The sequence below is a fragment of the Acanthopagrus latus genome, chromosome 1 (assembly GCF_904848185.1).
Source record: "Acanthopagrus latus isolate v.2019 chromosome 1, fAcaLat1.1, whole genome shotgun sequence".
In the NCBI taxonomy this organism is placed as follows: Eukaryota; Metazoa; Chordata; class Actinopteri; order Spariformes; family Sparidae; genus Acanthopagrus; species Acanthopagrus latus.
Window position 1 is genome coordinate 21080784 of NC_051039.1, and position 21657 is coordinate 21102440.

A 21657-nucleotide genomic window follows, 5' to 3' on the forward strand; every position below is an offset into this window, starting at 1 on the left:
TCCTTTGGGTCAACTATGGCAGTCAAAGCTGAGGTTTCCGTTCTTACAACAATATAACAGAAATGATTCCTATGAGGAGTGACCTTTTTGACAAGGTTAAATAATAACTGAACCAAACCTAAAATAGACCAATTAGGTCTAAGTCACCTCTAGTCACAAAAAGCATTTTAGCGCTGTCTATTCTTCTTCTATACTATACTAAAGCAGACTTATTGATTTTCCCTCCTTCTGGTGTTTCCCTGTGGTATTACTGTTGGCACTGCTGTTGCAAAGACAGTGTTAGCAACATGGCTACTGCTAACAGCTACTGTCTACCGTCCAAAGAAAAGAACAGTGGTAAAAAATAAATAAATCACAATTTAAACTGGAAACCCCTATCTCAGTGCTATGGAAATGTAAGTAATACATCCAGTTGTATTACATAAGGTTTTAATTCACTATTTTTATGTGGCATTAAGTGTTTTGCCTTGTGTTCTTATTACTTCTACTGAAAAGATCTTTTCGTCCACTGCTGGGGCTGGCAGACGATCAAACATGGTGAGACGGATGGAAAAAGAAAAAAAAAATCACATCTGTGCTTCGTCACTCTGGATGAATGTTGGACCCTGGGGAAACAAGAAACAGCAGGTTTTATGGGGAGAGAAACACTCACTACCAAAAATACCAACAATGATGGTGACTATAATAGCTTTGAGGTAGCAATCTGAAAATAACCTTTTGTGTCGGTGCTGCTATCGCAAAAGCAGCTGCATTTTCCTCAGAGTAGCAGCTACCACCAACACAGGACAAAACATGAGCTTATTCATTCATTTAGTCTTAAAGGAGACCTGAAGGCAGATAGAAGTGCTTCCAGTCAGCCTTCATTTTTTTTTTTTCCCCCACGAGATTTCTCGCCCGGTGCAGACATCATTGTGAAAGCAAGGTTTATAGGGAACCAATCCAAACGCTGCTGGTGTCGTGCCTCTAAAGCCTTCTATTCCTTCATAATGATACATCAAAACAAAACAAAACAAAAAAAAACAGCTTAAATTAGTTAAAAACACAATATCGTGGAGAGATGAGAACATGCCGAGCAGACTCTCCCCGTCTCTCCTTTGTAGCTCCCTTCTTCCAGAAGACAATGATTCACTGTTTATTGATTATGTTTTGTGTCTCATCCTGTACATGTGCACCCACACACAGAAGCACACACGCACACAAACTGCTGATAGCATGCTTTCCAGTGCAGCGGAGATCTGCAAACACATTATATGTACCCTCGGAGGGATCCATGCATATTTGATGACTATAAAAAGGTAAGGCTGGGGGAGAGTTATGATGGCCCTCTTGCTCATTCCCAGTACAGTACGCTCTCTACCTGAGAAAGCTGCGCATCGTTATTTCTAACAGCCCACAAATTTTAATTACAAACAGCGCAGTGAGAATTTTGCCAATTCCCTGGCCGAAAAATGTATTTACGGCATAAAAAGCAGCAGCCATTACCTCCGCTGGTCATCCAGCAACAATGGTTAAACAAGTCAGCCATGTCAGCAGTTTTGCTAAACACCCTTGGCTGTAATTGTCTGTTCTTATCATTTTTTCTTATTTAAAGTTTCAACCTCAAACATGTGCAACTACGGGTGAACTATTGTGCCAGTGTATCATCTATTTAACGAATGTGTCCAGACTGAAAGCTTTTTCTCCTGCTCTGTAATATTCTGTGCGCTCTGGCTGAAAACGCCCATACAGCCTCTCCCTGCTTTACATGTGACTTTGCAGATATGATGTGTGCCCTTGAAAGAGACCTTGGCTTGCATTGCAGTCATGGCAATGGGAGCAGCTCTCTGGTCACACTGCTGCCCCCCTGTGGACAACATATATGAGTGCATCGAGTTCTCTGCATGGCATGATGGAAATACACTTCATGTGTTCCTATGGGTGGAGGGAATTCCCTGAGAGATGATGTTGTAAATTATAAATCATCAGTTGTTGGCTTTAGATATGGTTGTACACAAGCTGCTTAAACTGTCCACTCTGCAATTAAAAAACTGTCCCTGAATGAAGAATTGATGTACAAAAAACTACTGATGGTAATATAGATGGTATCCTACAATAAAGAAGTGAAACACACAGTGGGTTGTTTTTCTAAACGGCCAGTTTCATATCTTCATAACTGTCCTGGTCCAATACCACTATGTGAGCCTAAAAAATAAGATGGAGTCAGATATGTACATGGGCTGCAGCACCCCTTGAACAAAAAAAATCAACTGGGAAGCTGTGAAATGACAACAATTAGGTATATTATCTATGTTTTTACAACTTGCAACCAAGAACACAGCAGCATTATGTTACCCAGCTTTCAAGCTTCCCACCCTGAGCATGATGTTGGTGGAAAATGGCTGCCGGGCGCATGAATAAGTTCTATTGATTGTCCAAATGAGTTAAAAACTTTTAATCATGACACCATATGTTACGTGACAGTTCTCTGTTTCATCAGTCAAGTGTATGAACCACACTGCAGACTGGGGTCTCTGTTAACAGAGACAAACAGGCAAATCTGTGTTCTGTTTACTAGAGGGCTCAAATAATTAAGAATTCGTCATCGAGAGCCTTTCATAAAGTTTCAGCCTCTCCCAACTCATCAGCTCACAAAATTGAGAGATTTTATAAGAGAGTCTGGAGAATTTTCTCTCCGTTATATTTGTTTGTCAAACTTTTACCAAGTACAAGATATTTTATGCTATATATCCTTTATGCATGTTGCCAATTCCATACAAAATATTCACCCCCGAAGCAAACGGTATTGTGATTTTTTTCATAGTAATTACTCTTGAAAAATGGCAGCATCTGAAGTCTCTCTACAGCAAAACTCCCAACTGAAAAAACAGCTTACTGAAATGTCATTGTGTAACATAATTTTCTCGTAGCTGCAAAACACCCAAATGCCAAACTGCTCCAGAGGGTCAAAAACGTTGCTCTCTGCAGTCTGTCTTACTTTGCTTTGTATTGTGGAACTTTATCAGTTTTCCCCTGAGGGATCATTAAAGTTTCTTTTCTCTTCTGATTTTAATGAATATGATACTGAAAGCAGTTGCAGCCCGTTCTATGCCAGGGTGGCAGAGTTGATGTTCACCTCTAAAAATGTCTGATAGTAATACTGAGTTAGCAGTTTTTGTACTTGACCCATCTCATAATCTTATGTGATAATGAACATGATTGCATCTCCTGATGAGAATAAGATTCTGAGGAAGGAACAAAATCATCATTTCTCTGTCCTCATTATCTCCTCATCAATAATGCAGGGGGAACAGTGTTAAAGAAAGTGGAGACTGAAGAAAAGAAGAGAGGACAGTACATTAAAATGAAGGAAGATAAAGCCATTGCTGGACAGTTAACAATCGATAATCTGTGTGTCTGGATGGGATTTTGTTTATCTGCTGTGGTTGTTTGCTGTTGTCATTGGGCTCTTGTTCAGGCAGGGAAATTCTGCGCTCCCGGCTCTTATCTCACACAACTGCTGTGATAAGGTGCTCTCTGCACCCGAACCTGGCTGGTTAAAAAAAAAAAAAAAATACAACTGGGGGATTCTTTATCCTGCTGCAACGTTCAGGTGTGTGTCTGCATGTGAGAATGAGGAAGACAGAAGAAATGCCTTGTGGATTTGATGTCAAAAAATGTTATCTTTGTGATGCAGAGAAAGTCATTTTGAAGCCATATCAGAAAATGAAAAAAAAAAAAAAACAGTACATGAGGACCAATATTCCCAATTGGATTATTTTATATTTCTTTTTTTCTCTCTTTTTGTGTTTGTGGAGCAAGAAATAACAAGTGATGAGACAAGACACATTTGGTGCATTTTTTAAAGTGTTCCGTGCGTTCCGTGAGTGATATACTGTATGAGCATGAGGTTAGGTTAGGTTGTCGTTGTGAACGATTCAGAAGTCATTGCCAGTGATATGCAAAGATCTGTCTTCCAAACACTGGCAAGTGGCAACATGTTTCCATTGCAATATAAGTTAAAAGGGTTTTTACACTGCTTAAGATGAGCTTGTCATATAGATTTATTCAACTTTATATATCTTCTTACTTATTTGTATTACACTTATTCTTTAATTTTAACCTTTTCCCTGTATGTCTTTGAATCACCTTGTTGTCTGTATCTCTTTAGCTGTTTAACTTACAGGTCTTGTTTACAGTTTCACTGTTGTCATTTTCTTGTTTTTCTTTCTCTCTTGACCAGACTGTTGCATATAATGTGGTTATTGATAAGAAAGCAAATAAACAAATAAATATTTTTTTCATCACATTGAATACATTCATATTGAATCACGCAGCAGTTTTATGTCATAGATTCTTTAAGCATTCTATACGTATGTATTTTTAGTCAAATTCCTCACAATATTCACATGGGTTAGACATGTCTTTTGCCATGTGTTGTTTGCAACTGCAAGTCAGACACTCGGACTGCAGTGGAGTGCAGCCCATTCCGTGCAGCCAAGCCCTCTGGGCACGTTTTCTTTTTAAAGCATCAGAATGGCTCACTTCCTTCACTGTCCCTCCGCAGCCACTATGAAACTGATTCAATTGACATAATATATGGGAAAGGTAGGCCGGTGTTTCATTCATTTAATCCATTGCAGGAACATGAGGCATGTGTTAGGCATGAGCTGATAAAGGACAGCACAGCACAATGCTTTGAAGGACTATAGCCCAGACCGAGTTAACACAAAAGAACGAAGGGTAAAACTTGATTATCTACTCACTCGTGTGGGTTATATCCAGTAATAATGCATTTGCAATTCCACATGGGGACAATCGTATCAAATTTAAGAGTGTTTGTTGCGAGTGCTTGTTTTAAAAATCATTTTTTACAGTGAAATGTTATAAAATGTAATCCATCAACTGCATAGGGGAACCTGTGGTTAAAGTAAATGTACCCATATGTACACATGATGGAGGGACATGAAATACGTAATCTCAGAAAAACATATTAGACACACCTTAATGTAGTTGAATGTCGCCAAATTAGTGAATTACATGAACGTGTCACACTCAAATGATCGCAGAATTGAAAACCACCAGAATTAATGAAGACTGAAGTATTGTACTGTGGGTTTACAGGGTTCATAGAGTTCATATGCAGGAGAAAATACCCCTTTCATATTCACTCATATCAGTCAGTGTCCTACATAAGAAAAACCTGTTTTGTTTGAATAGCATCCGTCACGTTGACTGTCGGGATGTGCAGTTTCCAGGAAGTGAACACCTAAGCAGAGACAGCGGCCAGCCCTACAGTGCAACGTCACGGTTAAAAGCTGTGGCACAGAAACTGCACTGACCAGTCAGAGAGTTTCCCTCCAGAGACACACGCACGCACACACACACACACACACACACACACACACACACACACACACACACACACACACACACACACACACACACACACACACACACACACACACACTCATAAACACAAACACACAGTAATATATAGCAATGTTCTTGATATTTTGGGGCTAAGTGGAAGGAAGACGAGAGCAAATGGAGAGATAAAGTAAACGCATTTCAGTTTCTGTGCACGTCCTACTGCGTCTCTCTTGCTCTCTCGCTCACACACACGCACACGCACACACACACACACACACACACACACACACACACACAGACTCACACGCACACTACGTCTTTGTGACTCATCCCTCAGGCTACCCCCCAACCCCCTTACCCCATGTCTGCTAAACCTCCACGTACAGCCAACAATCAAACTGTCAGTGCTCTGCTATCTGCCCCTCCCGTTCTTTCTTTCTCTCTTTCTGCTTCACTCTCCACCTCAACAATAATTCCTTCCACAAACTTTCCTCATTCTTTAACGACTTTTCTTCCTTTCTTCAGACAAATTCCACCCAAGCCTCCTCCACCCATCTCCCTCTGAGGGCTCCTCAAAAACCCACCATGATGGTGTAAGTTCTTATGCAACCGCACCCATGGTTGTGGGGGAAATAGCCCTGCAATGCAGCACAGTTATAAAATCACAGCAGCCGCTATGGGGTCTGAAACTGAGACAAAATGCTGCCATTTTCACCACTGCTGTGTGGTTACTGCTCTGCACAGGTGCTGTTGAGGAACACTCCCCTGTAATTATAATGTGTCGCTTTGGCAGGATGGGTTCATGACCAAAAAGGATTGCTTTTCGTCCAGGTCACCTGTTTGAACTGTTGCCCTCCGGTAAATGCTACAGGTCCATCAAAACATGCACCACAAGATTCATCAACAGCTTCTACCCCAAATTCATCACCATACTGAACCATACATCACCATCTATCCATCTAATCACTGCAACCTGGTGGCAGGACAGTTTGTTAGACTCACATGGCTCATGTGCTCTGACATTACATAACTATTTACTCTACATTAAACTATAACAAGTTAGAGCACCTCTAAAATTGAGAACAGCTGGTAATACAACAGTATTCCCCACTCATACAACTCTCTCTCTCTCTCTCTCTCTCTTTCACACACACACACACACACACACACACACACACACACACACACACACACACACACACACACACACACACACACACACACACACACGTTTCCAGAAGTAGTAAGTGCTGGTCTGCAGCAGTAAAAAGCTCGCTAAAGTAAAACTGGTTCCATCAATTATTCGAGAAAATAAATGCTTGACAAATCCATCCACAATTTCAACGCATAATTTTCATAAGAAGAAGGCAATTAGTTTACTTTTGTTTAATGCTATTTATACTCTTGCAGCAACCCAGTGCAACTGAGAATTTAGATTTATTTCTATATACAGAACCTCGGTTAGCCTCTGATATTCATATCATAAACCCAGTGTAAGTAAAACACAACAAAAAACAAACAAACAAACAAATGCTACGGGGCAAGAAATGGCATATATTTGAACTGTTAAAGAAAAGTAAAATAACAGAAGTACCGAGCAATTTTAGCCAAAAAAAGTACTTGTTCTGCAGAATGCACCCTGGCTGAATGTTATATTATTACAAATGGCATATTTAATTTTTGGCTTATACTGACACATTAACTAAGCATGTTGACGCTAGTGGGGAGGTGGGGTGGTAATTTTGACTTCTTTGTATACTGTGCAGTACTTTATCTACTCGATCTAGGGCGTGTTGGCTCATGAATCAGCCCATCTCATACCCAGTTCCGCTCTAAAATACTTCCTGGTAGAATAGGAAGTGGAAGAAGGAAACAGAAGTGATTTGGGGATCTCTTCTTTATGCATTTTAAAGAGTTTTATTATGAAGATCCAAATCGCGCACATCCGGTCTTGTTCTCGCGGTCAGTCCGCCCCGGTTTGACTGTGAGCCCCCCTCGTGTGAGTGCCCCAGATGCCCGTAGGCTGGCAACCACTGGAAACCCAAAGCAGAAGAGAACAAGTGACTGTAACCACCGACAGTTTCAGCATGAGATGAAAACGGCGTCTCCGGATAATTAAAGGTAACTGTCATCACATGGAAATCCGCAGCAATGTTATAAAATGATGTGGACTGATAACTTCGGCTAACTGTGAGGCTGAGTTCACCAGCTAGCGCTAGCTAACTTTAGGTGCTACGCCACTGCGAAACGTTCATTGAGGACAATTTGGGAAAAGTTTGCCAAACACCACCAATATAACTCTGCGTTGATGTTTATATTGCGGTGTTAGCGGAGGTATATTACTCCTAACCAGAGTTGTCAGCGGGCTAGCTCTTCATAGGATAACTTTGTAGCTACAGCCAGATCGCAGTAACGGTAAATACCGACAGCGGGCGGCAGGACGCGAAGCGAAGTTCGCCCCCATTTATTTTATATGGGACAAGAGTGAATACCTTCGCAAGGCATTATGGGATACCAGGCGACGCGGAACTGACCAGCGAGAAGAATAAAGTACTTTTGCACTAAGTTGAGCTTTTAACGTGATGCACATGAATTCGCCTGCAGTTTTCGTGGGCATTTTCCAGATGATCGATAAAGGAAAAGTGACGGAGCTTGGGGAGAGGAAGTCGCAGGTATTTACCGTTACCTGTAGTGGATGAATGTCTCCGCAGGAGACCTTCTGGGGCCACTTTTGCTTTGTTCCTGGCCTCGAGGATCATAGATGTAAACAAAACAGGAGTGCTGTGTGGCACAGCCTCACGGAAAGTGTTGGCAGAAGCGACAAGCTCGCTCATCAGCCAGCTACTGGCTCGCCTGCGAGAGTTGACACGTCCACCGCGAGGAGCGAGGGGCAGTAGAAGCGATGTCGCGCGACCTGTTCGCTTGTAGTGGGTTTTCTCCAAGTAAATATAATGTTCGATGATATTTTTGAACCAAAGAACCCCTAGTAGACATATCAGCGTAGAACTGACTTATGTTGCCATCAGGTGCTTGTCGTAAGCTGCTGAATCTGAACCAGGTCTGAGTCAAAATGGCAGCCAGCTGAACCTCTTGCTGAACTTTTCTGGCTTCACAAAGGTGCCATTATGCTGCAGGGATATGAAGATATTTTGACTACATCTTGATAAAGGGCGGCTAACCATTTTACCACTCTGCAAAAATAATACAGTGTGAGTTCATCCCATCTGACTGTTATACAGTGCCGTTAAGTGCAAGTTACAGCAACATCATTTTCAGTGAATCCAGAATAATATTATAATTTTACTTTGTGTAATTTGATTTGTTGGGTATGGAGATCCAGGTGGGTTTTCACATCAAAATATTGGAATGTGCTAACACCTACAGGACAACTGTTGGTTTTCTTTTAAAGGACATTAGATGGCAGTATCTCATCAACAGAGATGTGCTACAGGCTATCTGCACTTTGTGTCTACTATTTACAGAGCCTCAGTAGCAACACTGTAAAAAGATAATTTTTATGATGCTTGATTTTTATCTTAAAGTCAGGCTCTCATAAGCTTGGTACAGCACATATTGGTCATTTTAAAGTCAGAAATCTCATTTGAAGAAAGGAAGTGAGAGCTAGTACTTCTCCAAGATAAGAGTACTGAAAACCATAGCTAGTTAGGAGGGAAAATTTAAAGAAGGTTTTAAAGAATATTTATACATAAGCTAGCTGTTTTGTATAAGACAATATGAGGAGGGTTGGAACCCATGTTCGTCAACAAGTAAGTCTACCCTGTATACTTTTTAGTCTCATTTGATGGTACTTCTATACTGGGCAGCTTGAAGGCAAAGTTCATGGCCCATTGCTTTGTTTGCTCTTCTGCTTGTTAGAGTGAATCTACATCAAACCAACTCTGTGAGGTCAATGTTTAGTTTAATGTGGTATAATCTGTGTCCTCTGTGAACCAGGATGTCACAACCGTGTAATCACCGAGGCTAGTTTAAGCGGCCTATGTTCATTTTTACAGCCAGCTTGTTGAATCAGTGGCAGTGATGCCATTCCCTCATTATAAATACAGGGATCGACGCAGTATGTGTGCTAATATTTGCTTGATGCTATGTGACTGTCATTATGTCTGCACTACAGCACATTGTGTTTTGCAATAATATGATCTGTCATTGAGGCACTGCCACTCATTAGTTAGGATTAGGGCTGCAATTGATGCTAATTTTTTATTTTTGAGGTAAGAGTAAAAGCAGTAGCACTCTTAAGAAAGCCACATGGAAGTAGTCAAGTGGCTCCTGGCCTTATCTCAAAGTGAAATAAGAATTTGGCCTGAGGGCACCCTTAAAGACTCTCCATCTTTTACATGTTTGCGAAGAGAGCTCAGCAGAAAGACTTGTCCTCCAGACATGAAAACAGTCTCCCTGTACTTAAGGATTTGCCGGCTGCATTACTTTATTATTTGGATTAATGCAATTGCAAGTGTGACTTTTTAAAATGTATATTTAATTTATGATTTAATGTTTCTGTTTCCATAAATGGAGCAAAGCAGAAGGCTGTAAGTCCTCTACCCCTGGTAACAGTCAGTAAACAGTCCTGTGAAACAGAGACGTGGCAGACTGCAATAGGTGCATGGTTTTTATGGCTTTGTTATATATTGACTTCTGACCACTGCAAGGTCTGATTGAGGTAGATCATTTAGGACCAATGAGGTGAACGCATGCAGGTGGTGCAGTTTGTTAGTACAGGGAAGACCAGAGTTCAGCTGACTCTCTGCAGGCTTATCTATGCTGGTGGGTGTGCACAGGTCTGGACAAAGACTGATTGTAGCTGGGATGATTAACAAAACCAAAAGGATGTGCGCTCACCAACTCTGTAAAATATGTGGTCAGAGCTTTTTTTATATAAAGATAACAAGCTGAGGCCTGAAGTAATAGAAACAGTGGAACCTATATGTGTAAGATTCGACTGAGTAAAAACAACATAAACATCATCGTTCCATCTTCATAGAAGAAAAAAATACATATATGAGAAAACAATACGGCCCTATGCATTATTTTAACTTACGGCTGTTTTAGGGGCAGGAAACTCAAAATTGTGAAGTTGCCACTCAGTTCGTGTTTATTAATAGGCGCTGTCTCTCCATGAGTTCATACAAATCAGGGTGTTAACCCAATGTGTTGATCTTTATACATCCAGATCCATTAATCTAACAAAGGCATAGCTGCCAGTGCTGGAAAAATTGGTTAAATTGAATTGAATCGAAGTGACACTAAAATTAAAAGTCAGATCAAACCTTGGATTTTGAGAATTGTGACACCCCTCAAATTCATCACATGGGATTAAATGGTGAGAGCGGACTGTTATACTATAAAGATTATTTTTGTGCTGTGTGAATTTCAGAAATTACGATTCAAAAATCCCATTTTTAGAAGATACAGAAATGGATACAAACACACTGAGCTGTTTCTGTTACCATGTGTTGCCATAGCAACCCGAGATCTGACGTCTGTATTTCCTCAGAACTATAGATAATTGGCTGTACTGTCTTGACATCTAGACTTTCTTGACTGAAGTCATAAAAATCAGTGGTGATTTTTAGTAGTTATCTGATGTTTTAAATCTACCCAGTGTGTCACATGTTTCCTTCAGATAGATCTGGGAGAAACTGTTAACCGTAACTTTAAGGTGCTTGCCCCATTTTAAAACAGAAGTTTTAGTGGTGTACAGGCAGGAACATTTAAGCTGAAGATCATCAGATTTTCTGACACTGTAGATTGATTTAAAGCATATTGTTTCGGACAGCTGACATTTCAGACATATCGAGACTCTATTTATTAGTCAGGGACTCCCAAGACCATCTCGTGTGCAGTGTGTGTGGCAGGATGCCACATGCGCTTTCTTCTCTCCTCGCAGCCAATCACAAGCTTTAAGCCATATCAACCCAGCCCCGTTCTCACGCAGCCCCTCCCCCAGCTGTATGTCTGTGTCACCCCACCTCTCTCTCTCTTCCTTTCTCTCTTCCTCTGCCGATCGCTGGCTCGCGCATGTCCTCCCCTCCCTCCATTGAATACTGCGGCTGGGCTAAAGAGAGAAATAAAAAAAAAATAGAAGGATTGGGAAAAAAAGAGCAAAGAGTGATTTTTAGCTGAGAATCCACAGAGTCGTGGGATGGAAACGCATCCGGGGTCTTTATGCATAAACCCACATGTGAGTCAGATGGCCTTTTTTTCCTCCTTCCTCCCTCTCTCATATTTTCCATCTCCATCCTCACATCCTTCCTTTTCTCCCTCGCTGTCTGTCACTACCTCTCCTTAAATTATGTCTGTACAGTATGTCTCTTCCTCTCTTGCCATGTCATCACTGCCTTAGCTTTCTGCATGTGTCCCTGCCCCCATACCATAACTCTGGCTGCTGATGCTGTCTTGTGATGCTTGAGTAGAAGTCACGGTGTGCTGAATGAGATTCAGGGTAAATCACAGGATTTAGTCCAAGTGGGTCTTTTGTGTGACCCGACACAAGGGAATTGAGGTAAGGCACAACAGCAAGGTTGTTTTCAGTAGGAATTCACTTGGTGCTGTTTCACCTCTAAAGGTGAGGCTGTTGATTTTAGGCTGTATTTGAATTTCCATGTTTTACAATAGGCTGTTCAGATAGTGTCCTTAACTTCCTGGTGCTCATCTGAGTGTTTGTCTCTGACTATAGCCGGTTATTTGTAAAACTGAGATGATGATAAAGATGGAAAGAGAAAAACATTTAGCAGGAGTGATGAACAAAAATAATGATTTAACAGAACTGAAACTAAACAGTCAAAGCGACATCAGCCCTCACAGTAAATGAAAGGCAGGCTGACACATTGTGATGCCTTAACCATTTTAATTACATTTAAAAGTGTGTGACTGAGAGGGTGGACTCAGAGGGATGAAGTTAAGCCCTGCTGAAGTTGCAAATCACATTTGATGTTTAGTCAGTAATTTATAAAAAGGTTATTGAATGGAAAATAAAAAGCCTATCGAGACAGATTTGATTGGGTACGGTGGCACTGACTGGTGACAGTTAGCCTGGTAATCTAAACAAACTACTGACAATTGTGCATCAGCCAAGGGCACAGTGTTTGCAAAGGGATAGAAGAATCCTATTTGAAGGTGGACTACAGTGGCAGCTCATTCATAAACCTGCATAATACTAGTAAAAGTTATGTATGAAAGCATCTTATTTATTTAAAGCTTTTGCGTGACAAGAAGTCCTGTTGTGAGTTTAAAATCTAATGATTTGGCTCTTCTGTCATTTTACTACATTAAGTTGAGTTTCACGTTATTCTGTCATGTCGATTGCGGGCCAACCAGGGACTAGTCAAAACAAGGATGGCTGCTGCCCTGTTCAACCCATTTTCTGTTAGCTGAGCTAGGTACAATCCCTATAGCCCGTCTTTGTGTAGATTCTGTCTTCTTACTTTAAACCATTCAATAATGACAGGTCAAGTTTGATCAGGTTGAGCAGCAGGTGTTGCTGCTTTTTGAGTAGGTGTTGTCTTTCACCTGCTCAAAAATAGTTTATTTGTAACAGACCATGAGGTATTCTCCTCGCAGTCCAGGAGTCAGGAACTTTGACTCGCATGCTGGATTACTTTTTGCTTTGAGATGAACAGACTGAAAACATTATCATATTAGTTTTCCTTTGGGGACATGATTTGCAGTTAAAAATGGGTAATAAATCACAACATTGCACAACTTGTGTTATTGCAATACTTGCAATGATACAGTAATGTGATTTAATTCCAAGTGCTATATCAGAGGCAACTGAAGTTGCTGCAGTTTCTTGAAGACTTGTTAAACTGTATTGAATCCTGCCTCTTCTATAAAGCTCTGACACAAGCTTTTAATAGCCACATTTTGGAGCTCATTGCATAAAAGTGTGTGAATCTCTTCTGATATATCAATAGCAGAATTTCGGTATTGGCATCTTTTGTGATTCCTACCCTTTGACCTTAGTATTGTTTTTGGCCCAGAATTGAACCCATTAACTTTTGGTGCGGATTCTGGGTGACATTAAAATTGAGAGATGGGGCATATTTCACATATTCATTACTTTCTCAGGAAATAATGCATGGATCTTGATGGAGAAAAAAATACGGCGTGAGATTAAATTATGGTTTAGCAGTTTTGGCTGGTCTAAAATGTATAGTGAGACAGGGCTATCAAGTTTGATATTGGATTGGATTAGGCTTGATTGATTGAAAGTGAACCTTTGGGCATTGGCAGAGGTGTACGCTTCTCTGGATGCCATTCTACTTCTACTTCTACTACTGTTTTGTTGTTTCTTTTGAAATAGTGCCCAGCACCTTGACTTTTGATCTGGCTACTCTGCAGGGTTGGATCAATTTGATACCATTAGGCAATTGCAAAGACTTAACGATCCAGGGTAGTTAATGATTCTACATATTTGCACCAGTAAACTATATTATCAGAATATAAGGCAGTAAAACACTTGTAGTGGTTCTTGTAACAGCATTGACTGGACAGTGTTACAAGCAGCATGGTCTCTGGTAAGCCATGAATCACAGCATGGAAAACATGATGGAATTTAACATTTGTGCCACAGTGGGAACCCTTTTTCTCCCCCTTGTTTGTTAGCCCATTCTGAAGTCAGTGACCTTGTACTTTCCTGTTCTCAGAAGTGCAAAGGAGTTTAACAGTTAGTGGCTGAATCTAATCTAAGTTTGTGAATTCCAAGCGCTCAATCCGCTCTGGAATTTGCCGTTCCTGTGATTTACCACATTGGCTTGAATATATACAGAAACTTTGCATGTTATCTGGTAATGAATCTTGAGAACTGGTACGGTGTTATATTTAAGAACAAGGCTTTGAATGCTTGATTGAGAAATTGCTTGTCATGATGCATTCTCAGCAGCAGATGGCAGCAGCTATTAAAAGCGTCAAGGAAGCCATGTTCACTGAAAACTGGTCAAACTTTGACTTTTGCCACACCATGCAAAGCACCGTCTCACAGCATGTTTCCCACCTCTGGAGAAATGTGTCATATGTGTTCTTCATGTAAAATACCAAACATTTTTAGTGTAGTTTTGTTGTGTTTCATGCTACAGCATCTGAGTATTTGGAAGGCCCAAGTGAGTATGACCTGTGGGTGGGTTAGGGTATTAAAAATAATGGATCATTATATGCTTTACAAAATCTCACCCTCTCTTTTGTCATTGTTTTCCAGGAGCTTTACTATATGAGAATGCAAAGGGGCAGAGGAAGGATGGAAAGGAAAAGGACGGAAGAACAGAATCCGGTATGACTTTGACTCTGAAATGAGAGTTTATTTTCATTTAGTAGTTGTTGGAGAAGAAATTGATATCTGAAGCCTTAATACACAAAGATGGTAGTATTCCTGCAGTGGAATAATTAAATATATCAGGCATGTTATGTAGAGAGGCCTGTGTATATATTAGTTGTGCACGATGAATTAAATCATTGTCATTTGTGTCGTTCCATCTCCATTTGATGCAGTGTGAGAAGAGATTGAGGGTGTGTGTGGCGACATGCAACAGAGCAGACTACTCCAAGCTGGCCCCTATCATGTTTGGGCTCAAAGCCCACCCAGACGAGTTTGAACTGGAAGTTGTGGTGCTTGGCTCCCATCTCATTGATGACTACGGGTAAGACCAAGTGGCATAACAGCATGCAGCTCATTGCAAAACAGTGAAGATGTATGTAAATTATTACAAACATAACATAATCCTAATTGGCCACAAGTGTTGGATTTAGACCTGTGTGCAGACAACTGCTCTGTGATTCAAGGTTTTCCTTGAACTTGTCTTGTATTTTTTTTCTGTCTCCGCTCTGCAGGAATACTTTTCGTATGATCGAGCAGGATGACTTTGACATTGGCTCCAAGCTCCACACCATTGTGAGAGGGGAGGATGAAGCAGCTATGGTGGAGAGCGTTGGGCTGGCACTTGTGAAGCTTCCTGATGTCCTACAGAGGCTGCGCCCTGACATCCTGGTCGTCCACGGTGACCGTTTTGACGCGCTGGCTCTTGCAACCGCTGCAGCACTGATGAACATTAGAATACTTCACCTGGAGGGAGGAGAGGTGAGGAGTCTTGGCTCGAGAGTACACTAGTAAAACAATTTATTTTCCTGTAGTTTTTACAGTGTGTATGTTGCATTTGTTGCTTTCACCTTTACAGAGGTTGTGAAAGCAAACCTAGTGCTTCCATTCAAACCTAGTGCATAAAGGATGGAATTGACAAATCATCAACACAGACATGCCCCAATCTGTAAGACTTAAAGGTGTGCAAGAACTTTTTAGTAATTGTTATCAAATCATATACAGCATGTGTTCTCTACTTGGCTCCTTTTCCCAGGTGAGCGGTACAATCGATGATTCAATCCGCCACGCCATCAGTAAACTGGCCCATTACCACGCCTGCTGCACGCGCATGGCTGAGCAGCACCTCATTGCCATGTGTGAGGACCACTCTCGCATTCTTCTGGCTGGCTGCCCTTCTTATGATAAGTTGCTGTCAAGTCACCACAGAGAGGACTACATGGATATTATCAAGAGCTGGCTGGGTAAGCCGAGATGCCCTCATGGGACAGAAAAATTGTGCGTGTGATTAGAGTATGTTTATATGTCATGCGTGGTGTGTTTTTTTTCTTAAATTTGTAGGTGACAATGTTGGGGAGCATGACTACATAGTGGCTCTGCAACACCCAGTTACCACTGACATCCAGCAATCCATTAAGATCTATGGGCTGATGCTAGATGCTCTGATCTCCTTCAACAAAAGGACCCTTATCCTCTTCCCTAACATCGATGCCGGTTAGTTTCACTGACTGATCCTTTTGTTTCCTTGCATGTTTTTGTTTATTTGCGAGTGTTTGTCAAAGTAAAACTATGACAACAACCTCAAAGCTAGTTAATCAAATGAATAAATGGACGTACATATGACCCGTCCTTTCCTTTGCAAACAGGAAGTAAGGAGATGGTGCGGGTGATGCGAAAGAAGGGCATCGAGCAGCACGCCAACTTCCGGGCAGTGAAGCACATTCCCTTTGAGCAGTTCATCCAGCTGGTGTGCCATGCTGGCTGCATGATCGGAAACAGCAGTTGTGGGGTCCGAGAGGCTGGGGCCTTCGGCACCCCTGTCATCAACCTGGGAACAAGGCAAACTGGCAGAGAAACGGGTAGGTGCGATAGAAAACAAGGTTATGGTTACTTGCTGCCTTTGCTATACTTGTTGTGCTGATATCCTCTCTGAGAAAGCAAGGTGAAGGTTAAGAGTTACATTAAATCACCAATGAAGCATCACACATGTAGTTCAGCTATGCAAAACTGTTTTGGTACAGAGTTTGTTTGAGATTAAAAAGATGTATTTATAAGGCTGGTTCTTTTAAACTTGATTTTCATTTAACACCAGGACATTTCACGATGTATCTGTGACCGTTGCCACTGTTGATTAACAGCAAAAAAGTAGAATTTGTAATGTTGAGCAAATGTGCTTTTAAGGTATAAAGAAAAAAAACAAACAAAAAATAACTTTCTCAAAAATTAGTAAACCAAAGAAAACATTATTCTGTGAGATTAATCTGCTTATCTCAGCATCTGTGTTGTTGACATTTCCTTCTCTGCCAGGTGAAAATGTTCTTCATGTCAGGGATGCCGACACTCACAATAAGATCTACCATGCTCTGGAGCTGCAGTTCGGAAAGAGATACCCCTGGTACGAACAAAGTGCTGTCTGCCTGTATCATTGGGTCTTTGTCCTCCAGTTGTTTTCTCAGACATGTTTTAGCATTATTCTATCAGGACTAGTTTTGTTTTTTTTTGTCCAGAATTCTGTCAGCACATTGTGAATGCCAAAAAATCTGTGTCTTGTTTTATGTCCAGAACTATTTTATTTGCTGTATTTAGTGATATAAGCACCAGCTCAGCGGTTTGTTGCATACAAATGAAAAAGCAGACTTTTCAGTATACCTTTCCATACCACTGGAGAATGTAATTTGGATTACATAAACCTACAAATGACACATAAATTAATGTTGCATGGCTGGTGGTTTTGTCTTTTTGACTGTAACTGGTTGGCCGGCAGTGAATGCAGCATGTGTGTTAGTTTGACAGAGAAATTAAATATAAATGATTGTAAGGATGTGAAAGCTGTCCAGTCTTCCCTAAAAGGAAGCCAGTTGCATTACTTTGATAAATGGGCTGCCTGTCTTGCAGATTCTCTTTGTTTGCCTTATTTGTGTTTTGGGTTTGTTATTGTGTTCGATATTAGGGTTATTGATCTGTTTTTTGAGAATGGATCATCCCTTGTTTTTTAAAACTAGATGATGTAGAACCATATGAATACAAAGGTGTTTTTCTTTTTCCCATCAGCTCTAAGATCTATGGTGATGGCAGTGCAGTCCCCAGAATTCTCAAGTTTTTACGTACCATCGACCTGGATGAGCCCCTCCAGAAGACTTTCTGTTTCCCTCCGGTGAAAGATTCCATTTCCCAGGACATTGATCACATTCTGGAGACACAGAGCGCTCTGGCAGTTGACCTGGGAGGGACCAACCTCAGAGTGGCCATCATCTGCATGAGGGTAGGCTGCGTGGACTCTGTTATCCTATTGATGTAGCCGAGATTCCATTTTTGCGAGCCTAAAGTGCTCATCACCGTCCTGCTCATGAAGATTTTGGTTTTACTTCTGTTTAATGGATTTCATTAAAGCTATGATTTTAATTTAAAAAAAATTCAATGCAAAAATATCGTATAATATCATATAATGTGATTTCGAATTTGAGTCAATTCCTGCTTAAATTTTGTACCAATCATCATAGTTAACCATCAATTTTAACAGTTTATTTTTTGATTAACATTGGCCTTTATCCTCTCAGTGTACCTTTTGATTTCCTCTCCACCACTTCTACCTCTCTCCTCTCTCTCTTCACTACATCCTCCTCTGTCCAGGGTAACATTGTGAAGAAGTATACTCAGTCCAATCCTAAGACCTTTGAGGACAGGATGCAGCTGTTACTGAAGATGTGTGCAGATGCCACACGGGACGCAGTGTGCCTCAACTGTAGAATACTCGGTGTTGGTAAGAGAAAAGATAAAACCCACTCACATTTGTTAATGAATAATAGCATTGTAGAACTATCATCTCACAGCGCTTTGTCTAAATCTAAGGAGTGTCCACGGGCGGGCGAGTAAACCCACAGGAGGGCGTGGTCCTGCACTCCACAAAGCTGATCCAGGAGTGGTCTTCGGTGGACCTGAGGACACCCATCTCCGACGCCCTGCACCTACCTGTCTGGGTCGACAATGACGGAAACTGTGCAGCGTTGGCTGAGAAGAAGTTCGGCCACGGCAAAGGAGTGGAAAACTTTGTCACTGTCATCACTGGAACAGGTGAGATGTTAGGATTTACATTCACTATCAGTGCAAGAGGGGTTAGTGCACGTTATTACATGTCATCAAACTGTCATAATCCAAATTATTGTATAATAATAATGATTGTTTTAATTTGGAATCATTTTTAAGTTTCTAAACATGTTCTGATGTTTGCCAGCGAGCCCTGTATCATGAATTGAAGCAAATTGCGATCATCACAGTAGCCTCAATGAAATGCTCAAGTCAGTGGCTTAATTGCGCTGACGATCTGAAGTTACTATCTTCACTCTGTGTACGTAGGTATTGGAGGAGGCATCATCCATCAAAATGAGCTGGTCCACGGCAGTACCTTCTGCGCTGCAGAGCTGGGTCACATCATGGTTTCTTTAGACGGCCCTGAGTGTTCGTGTGGCAGCAGTGGATGCATCGAGTCCTTCGCGTCTGGCATGGCCCTGCAGAGAGAGGCCAAAAGACTGCATGATGGTGAGCATTGCGTGCTGAGACCCAATTACACCCATGTGTGACACCCTGGAAACAACTTTATGCACCTGAGCCTGATTGTTTTGTCTGACTGTTGTTGAGGTGGTATTAGAATTTATGACTTAACTTTGTTGAAAACTTGCAGGATGGAGCATAATTGGTATATTCCTATCCATGACTCCATAATTCATCATTGCAACATACGTAACTATGACCTGCGTGTTTTATGTGTCTCTTAGAGGACCTGCTGAAGGTGGAGGGGATGGATATGAAGCTCTCTGAGTCAATCACCGCTGCCCACCTCATCAACGCAGCCAGACTGGGGAACTCCAAAGCCGACGCCGTTCTGAACAAGGGTTAGAGCGCAAAGCAAGCACACACTCACAAATATGTGAGAGAAATTCAAACTACACAATATGGTTATTATAATTTATATCATTCTTTATCTTCTTGTATCCACAGCCTCCACCGCACTTGGCGTTGGCATCATTAACATCCTTCACATAGTGAACCCCTCGCTGGTGATTCTATCTGGAGTTTTGGCCTCTTACTACCAGGTCCCAGTGCAGCGCATCATCTCTGAGAGAGCCCTCATCTCTGCACAGAGCATTAAGGTCGTCACATCGGACTTGGAGGAACCAGCTTTACTCGGAGCAGCAAGCATGGTGTTGGATTATGCAACCAGAAGGATATATTGAAGGATATCATCCTGATTCAATAAGAACTGCTTCCAACAGACTGTTAACAGAAAGTAGTAGCTCTTCTGCCTAGATAAGCATGTATATACGCATATCTAGCGGATATGTTTTGAGGGCTAAAGTGAAAGACAATGAAAAACATTTTTTTTAATTTAGATACACATTCTAAAGCCTGTGAGAATATTGCCTTCACCAGCTCAGATGTTGGATGAGTCCAGCCTTGATACTTCATGTGTAAAGTGGGTCCAATGCATGGGCCAGAAATCCCACCACTCTTTTTTTATCTGCATAGTCAAGCATCTTTTGAGTAAACAGCAAAGCCATCATTATGCTAAAATTACCCACTCAGGGTAGGACTGCACTCCACCCACAGGTGTGATGGGGATGGGTGGGAGGAGTGACAGAATAGAAAGCTTGTTTCAAATGTGACCAAAATATTATGGGAACATCCTCCTGTAGCTTCCTCTCAATTCTCCCTAGTTGCCATCTCACATTTCATTCAAAGTTATCACTCTTTATGTTGATCTGTTTATGAGACATGAGTAACAACCATGATGTTACATTTCCATGTTTTGTTATAATTTAAATTATTTAAGAAGAAAATGTAAGTGCTTTAAGATGATGTTTGAGTCGTTGATTGTCTTCAAAGCTTCAAGGGTAATGAATAGTCAATGAAGTAACCGTTAAAATGTTATACTGACATACTGTATATATTAATGAAATGTTAAAGCAGCAGCTACTTTAGTCTAATAGCTGCTATGGTATGATGAGGGCCAGCAATCTTTTGCCTGAATCATTTTTTTTGTTTTATTTTTTTAAAACATGTCATTAACACAGACCTTATGAAGATTTGAACTGATTTTTAAGTTTTCTTCATGCCTTCTGAAGACATATCAAAATATTTACATGGTTTGTATGTACTGTTACATACGGTAATGTACATGACGTGCTTCTTGGACTTTTAGGATTCATTTCTTTGTAATTCTTTTGTTTTATTTCCAAATAAATCCCCTCTTGTTTTAGAAATACATGAGAAATTGACTCTCTTTAAGATACAATATAGCTGATGATATTGTTTCCATTTAGGATTGTTTATGCAGCTTCTTAGTTCGATATCCACCCAGACAAGTGCAACTATTGCCATGTATTGCAGTTGAAAAAAAATAAACTTAACTTCAGCATCTGCAGGCTAGAAATATATGTATAACACATGTTCAGTTGTAAATAACCCCAAATAGATGTCATGCAGTTTGAACATAATGAGAAGATGAAAAAGCTCCATGGGACCAGTAGAGCAAAGAGGTTTACTGAATTTCCCAAATGAGTCTCCTGGATATTTAAAGGTGCAATGTGTAAGAAGTTTTGTTGAAGCCCAGCTAGCCCCTAGCTACTTTGTACATTAAAATGTGATAGTCCGATAGTAAACAACACCAACACTCCCCAGAGAGCTCTGAGCGTTGAGTCAGGGCAGAGTAAGCTAATAGCTGCAAGGTTTACTAAGCTTACTAGCTAACAGCAGCCGCAGTTGGTAGCAGTCAGTGGTTACTCTGATATGCTGCCTCCTGTTTGGAGCATGAATTTTAGAGGTGGCCAGTTCTTACATGAAGTGATGTTGTACTTGGCAAATACTATCAATGGAAAGGTAACTTTGGAAACCTTGGCTGATCTCTGTATTACATACATCATATCACCTACAGATTGGGGCTCCAACAGTTGCAGTATCTGAATCTTACACTATCGTTGGTGTCTATT

At 41.0% G+C, this 21657-nt stretch overlaps 1 protein-coding gene across 3 annotated transcripts; it reads left to right on the plus strand.

Annotated features, from left to right (window-relative positions):
- The first annotated feature begins 7212 nt into the window (after positions 1-7212).
- gne (glucosamine (UDP-N-acetyl)-2-epimerase/N-acetylmannosamine kinase) lies at positions 7213-20935 on the plus strand. 3 transcript variants are annotated; one of them, XM_037094293.1, is made up of 14 exons: positions 7213-7470; positions 14561-14632; positions 14851-14999; positions 15190-15436; positions 15711-15918; positions 16016-16168; positions 16321-16533; positions 16982-17069; positions 17726-17936; positions 18305-18434; positions 18524-18745; positions 19028-19210; positions 19447-19563; positions 19670-20935. In XM_037094293.1, the coding sequence occupies exons 2-14, from the start codon at positions 14573-14575 to the stop codon at positions 19903-19905; spliced, it is 2217 nt and encodes a 738-aa protein (XP_036950188.1). In that variant the 5' UTR covers positions 7213-7470; positions 14561-14572; the 3' UTR covers positions 19906-20935. The 3 variants fall into 3 exon arrangements, with proteins under 3 accessions (XP_036950188.1, XP_036950185.1, XP_036950177.1); XM_037094290.1 differs by lacking the exon at positions 7213-7470 and adding an exon at positions 8924-9116; XM_037094282.1 differs by lacking the exon at positions 7213-7470 and adding an exon at positions 11364-11548.
- Positions 20936-21657: the final 722 nt, after the last annotated feature.

What these genes read in the sequence shown, in the direction of transcription:
- gne (XM_037094282.1), top strand. Translation starts at nt 11,510, where the DNA reads ATGGAAACGCATCCGGGGTCTTTATGCATAAACCCACAT. An exon ending in CATCTCATTGATGACTACGG is followed by an intron (nt 15,000 to 15,189) that starts GTAAGACCAAGT and finishes TCCGCTCTGCAG; the next exon opens with GAATACTTTTCGTATGATCG. An exon ending in GGCCAAAAGACTGCATGATG is followed by an intron (nt 19,211 to 19,446) that starts GTGAGCATTGCG and finishes TGTGTCTCTTAG; the next exon opens with AGGACCTGCTGAAGGTGGAG.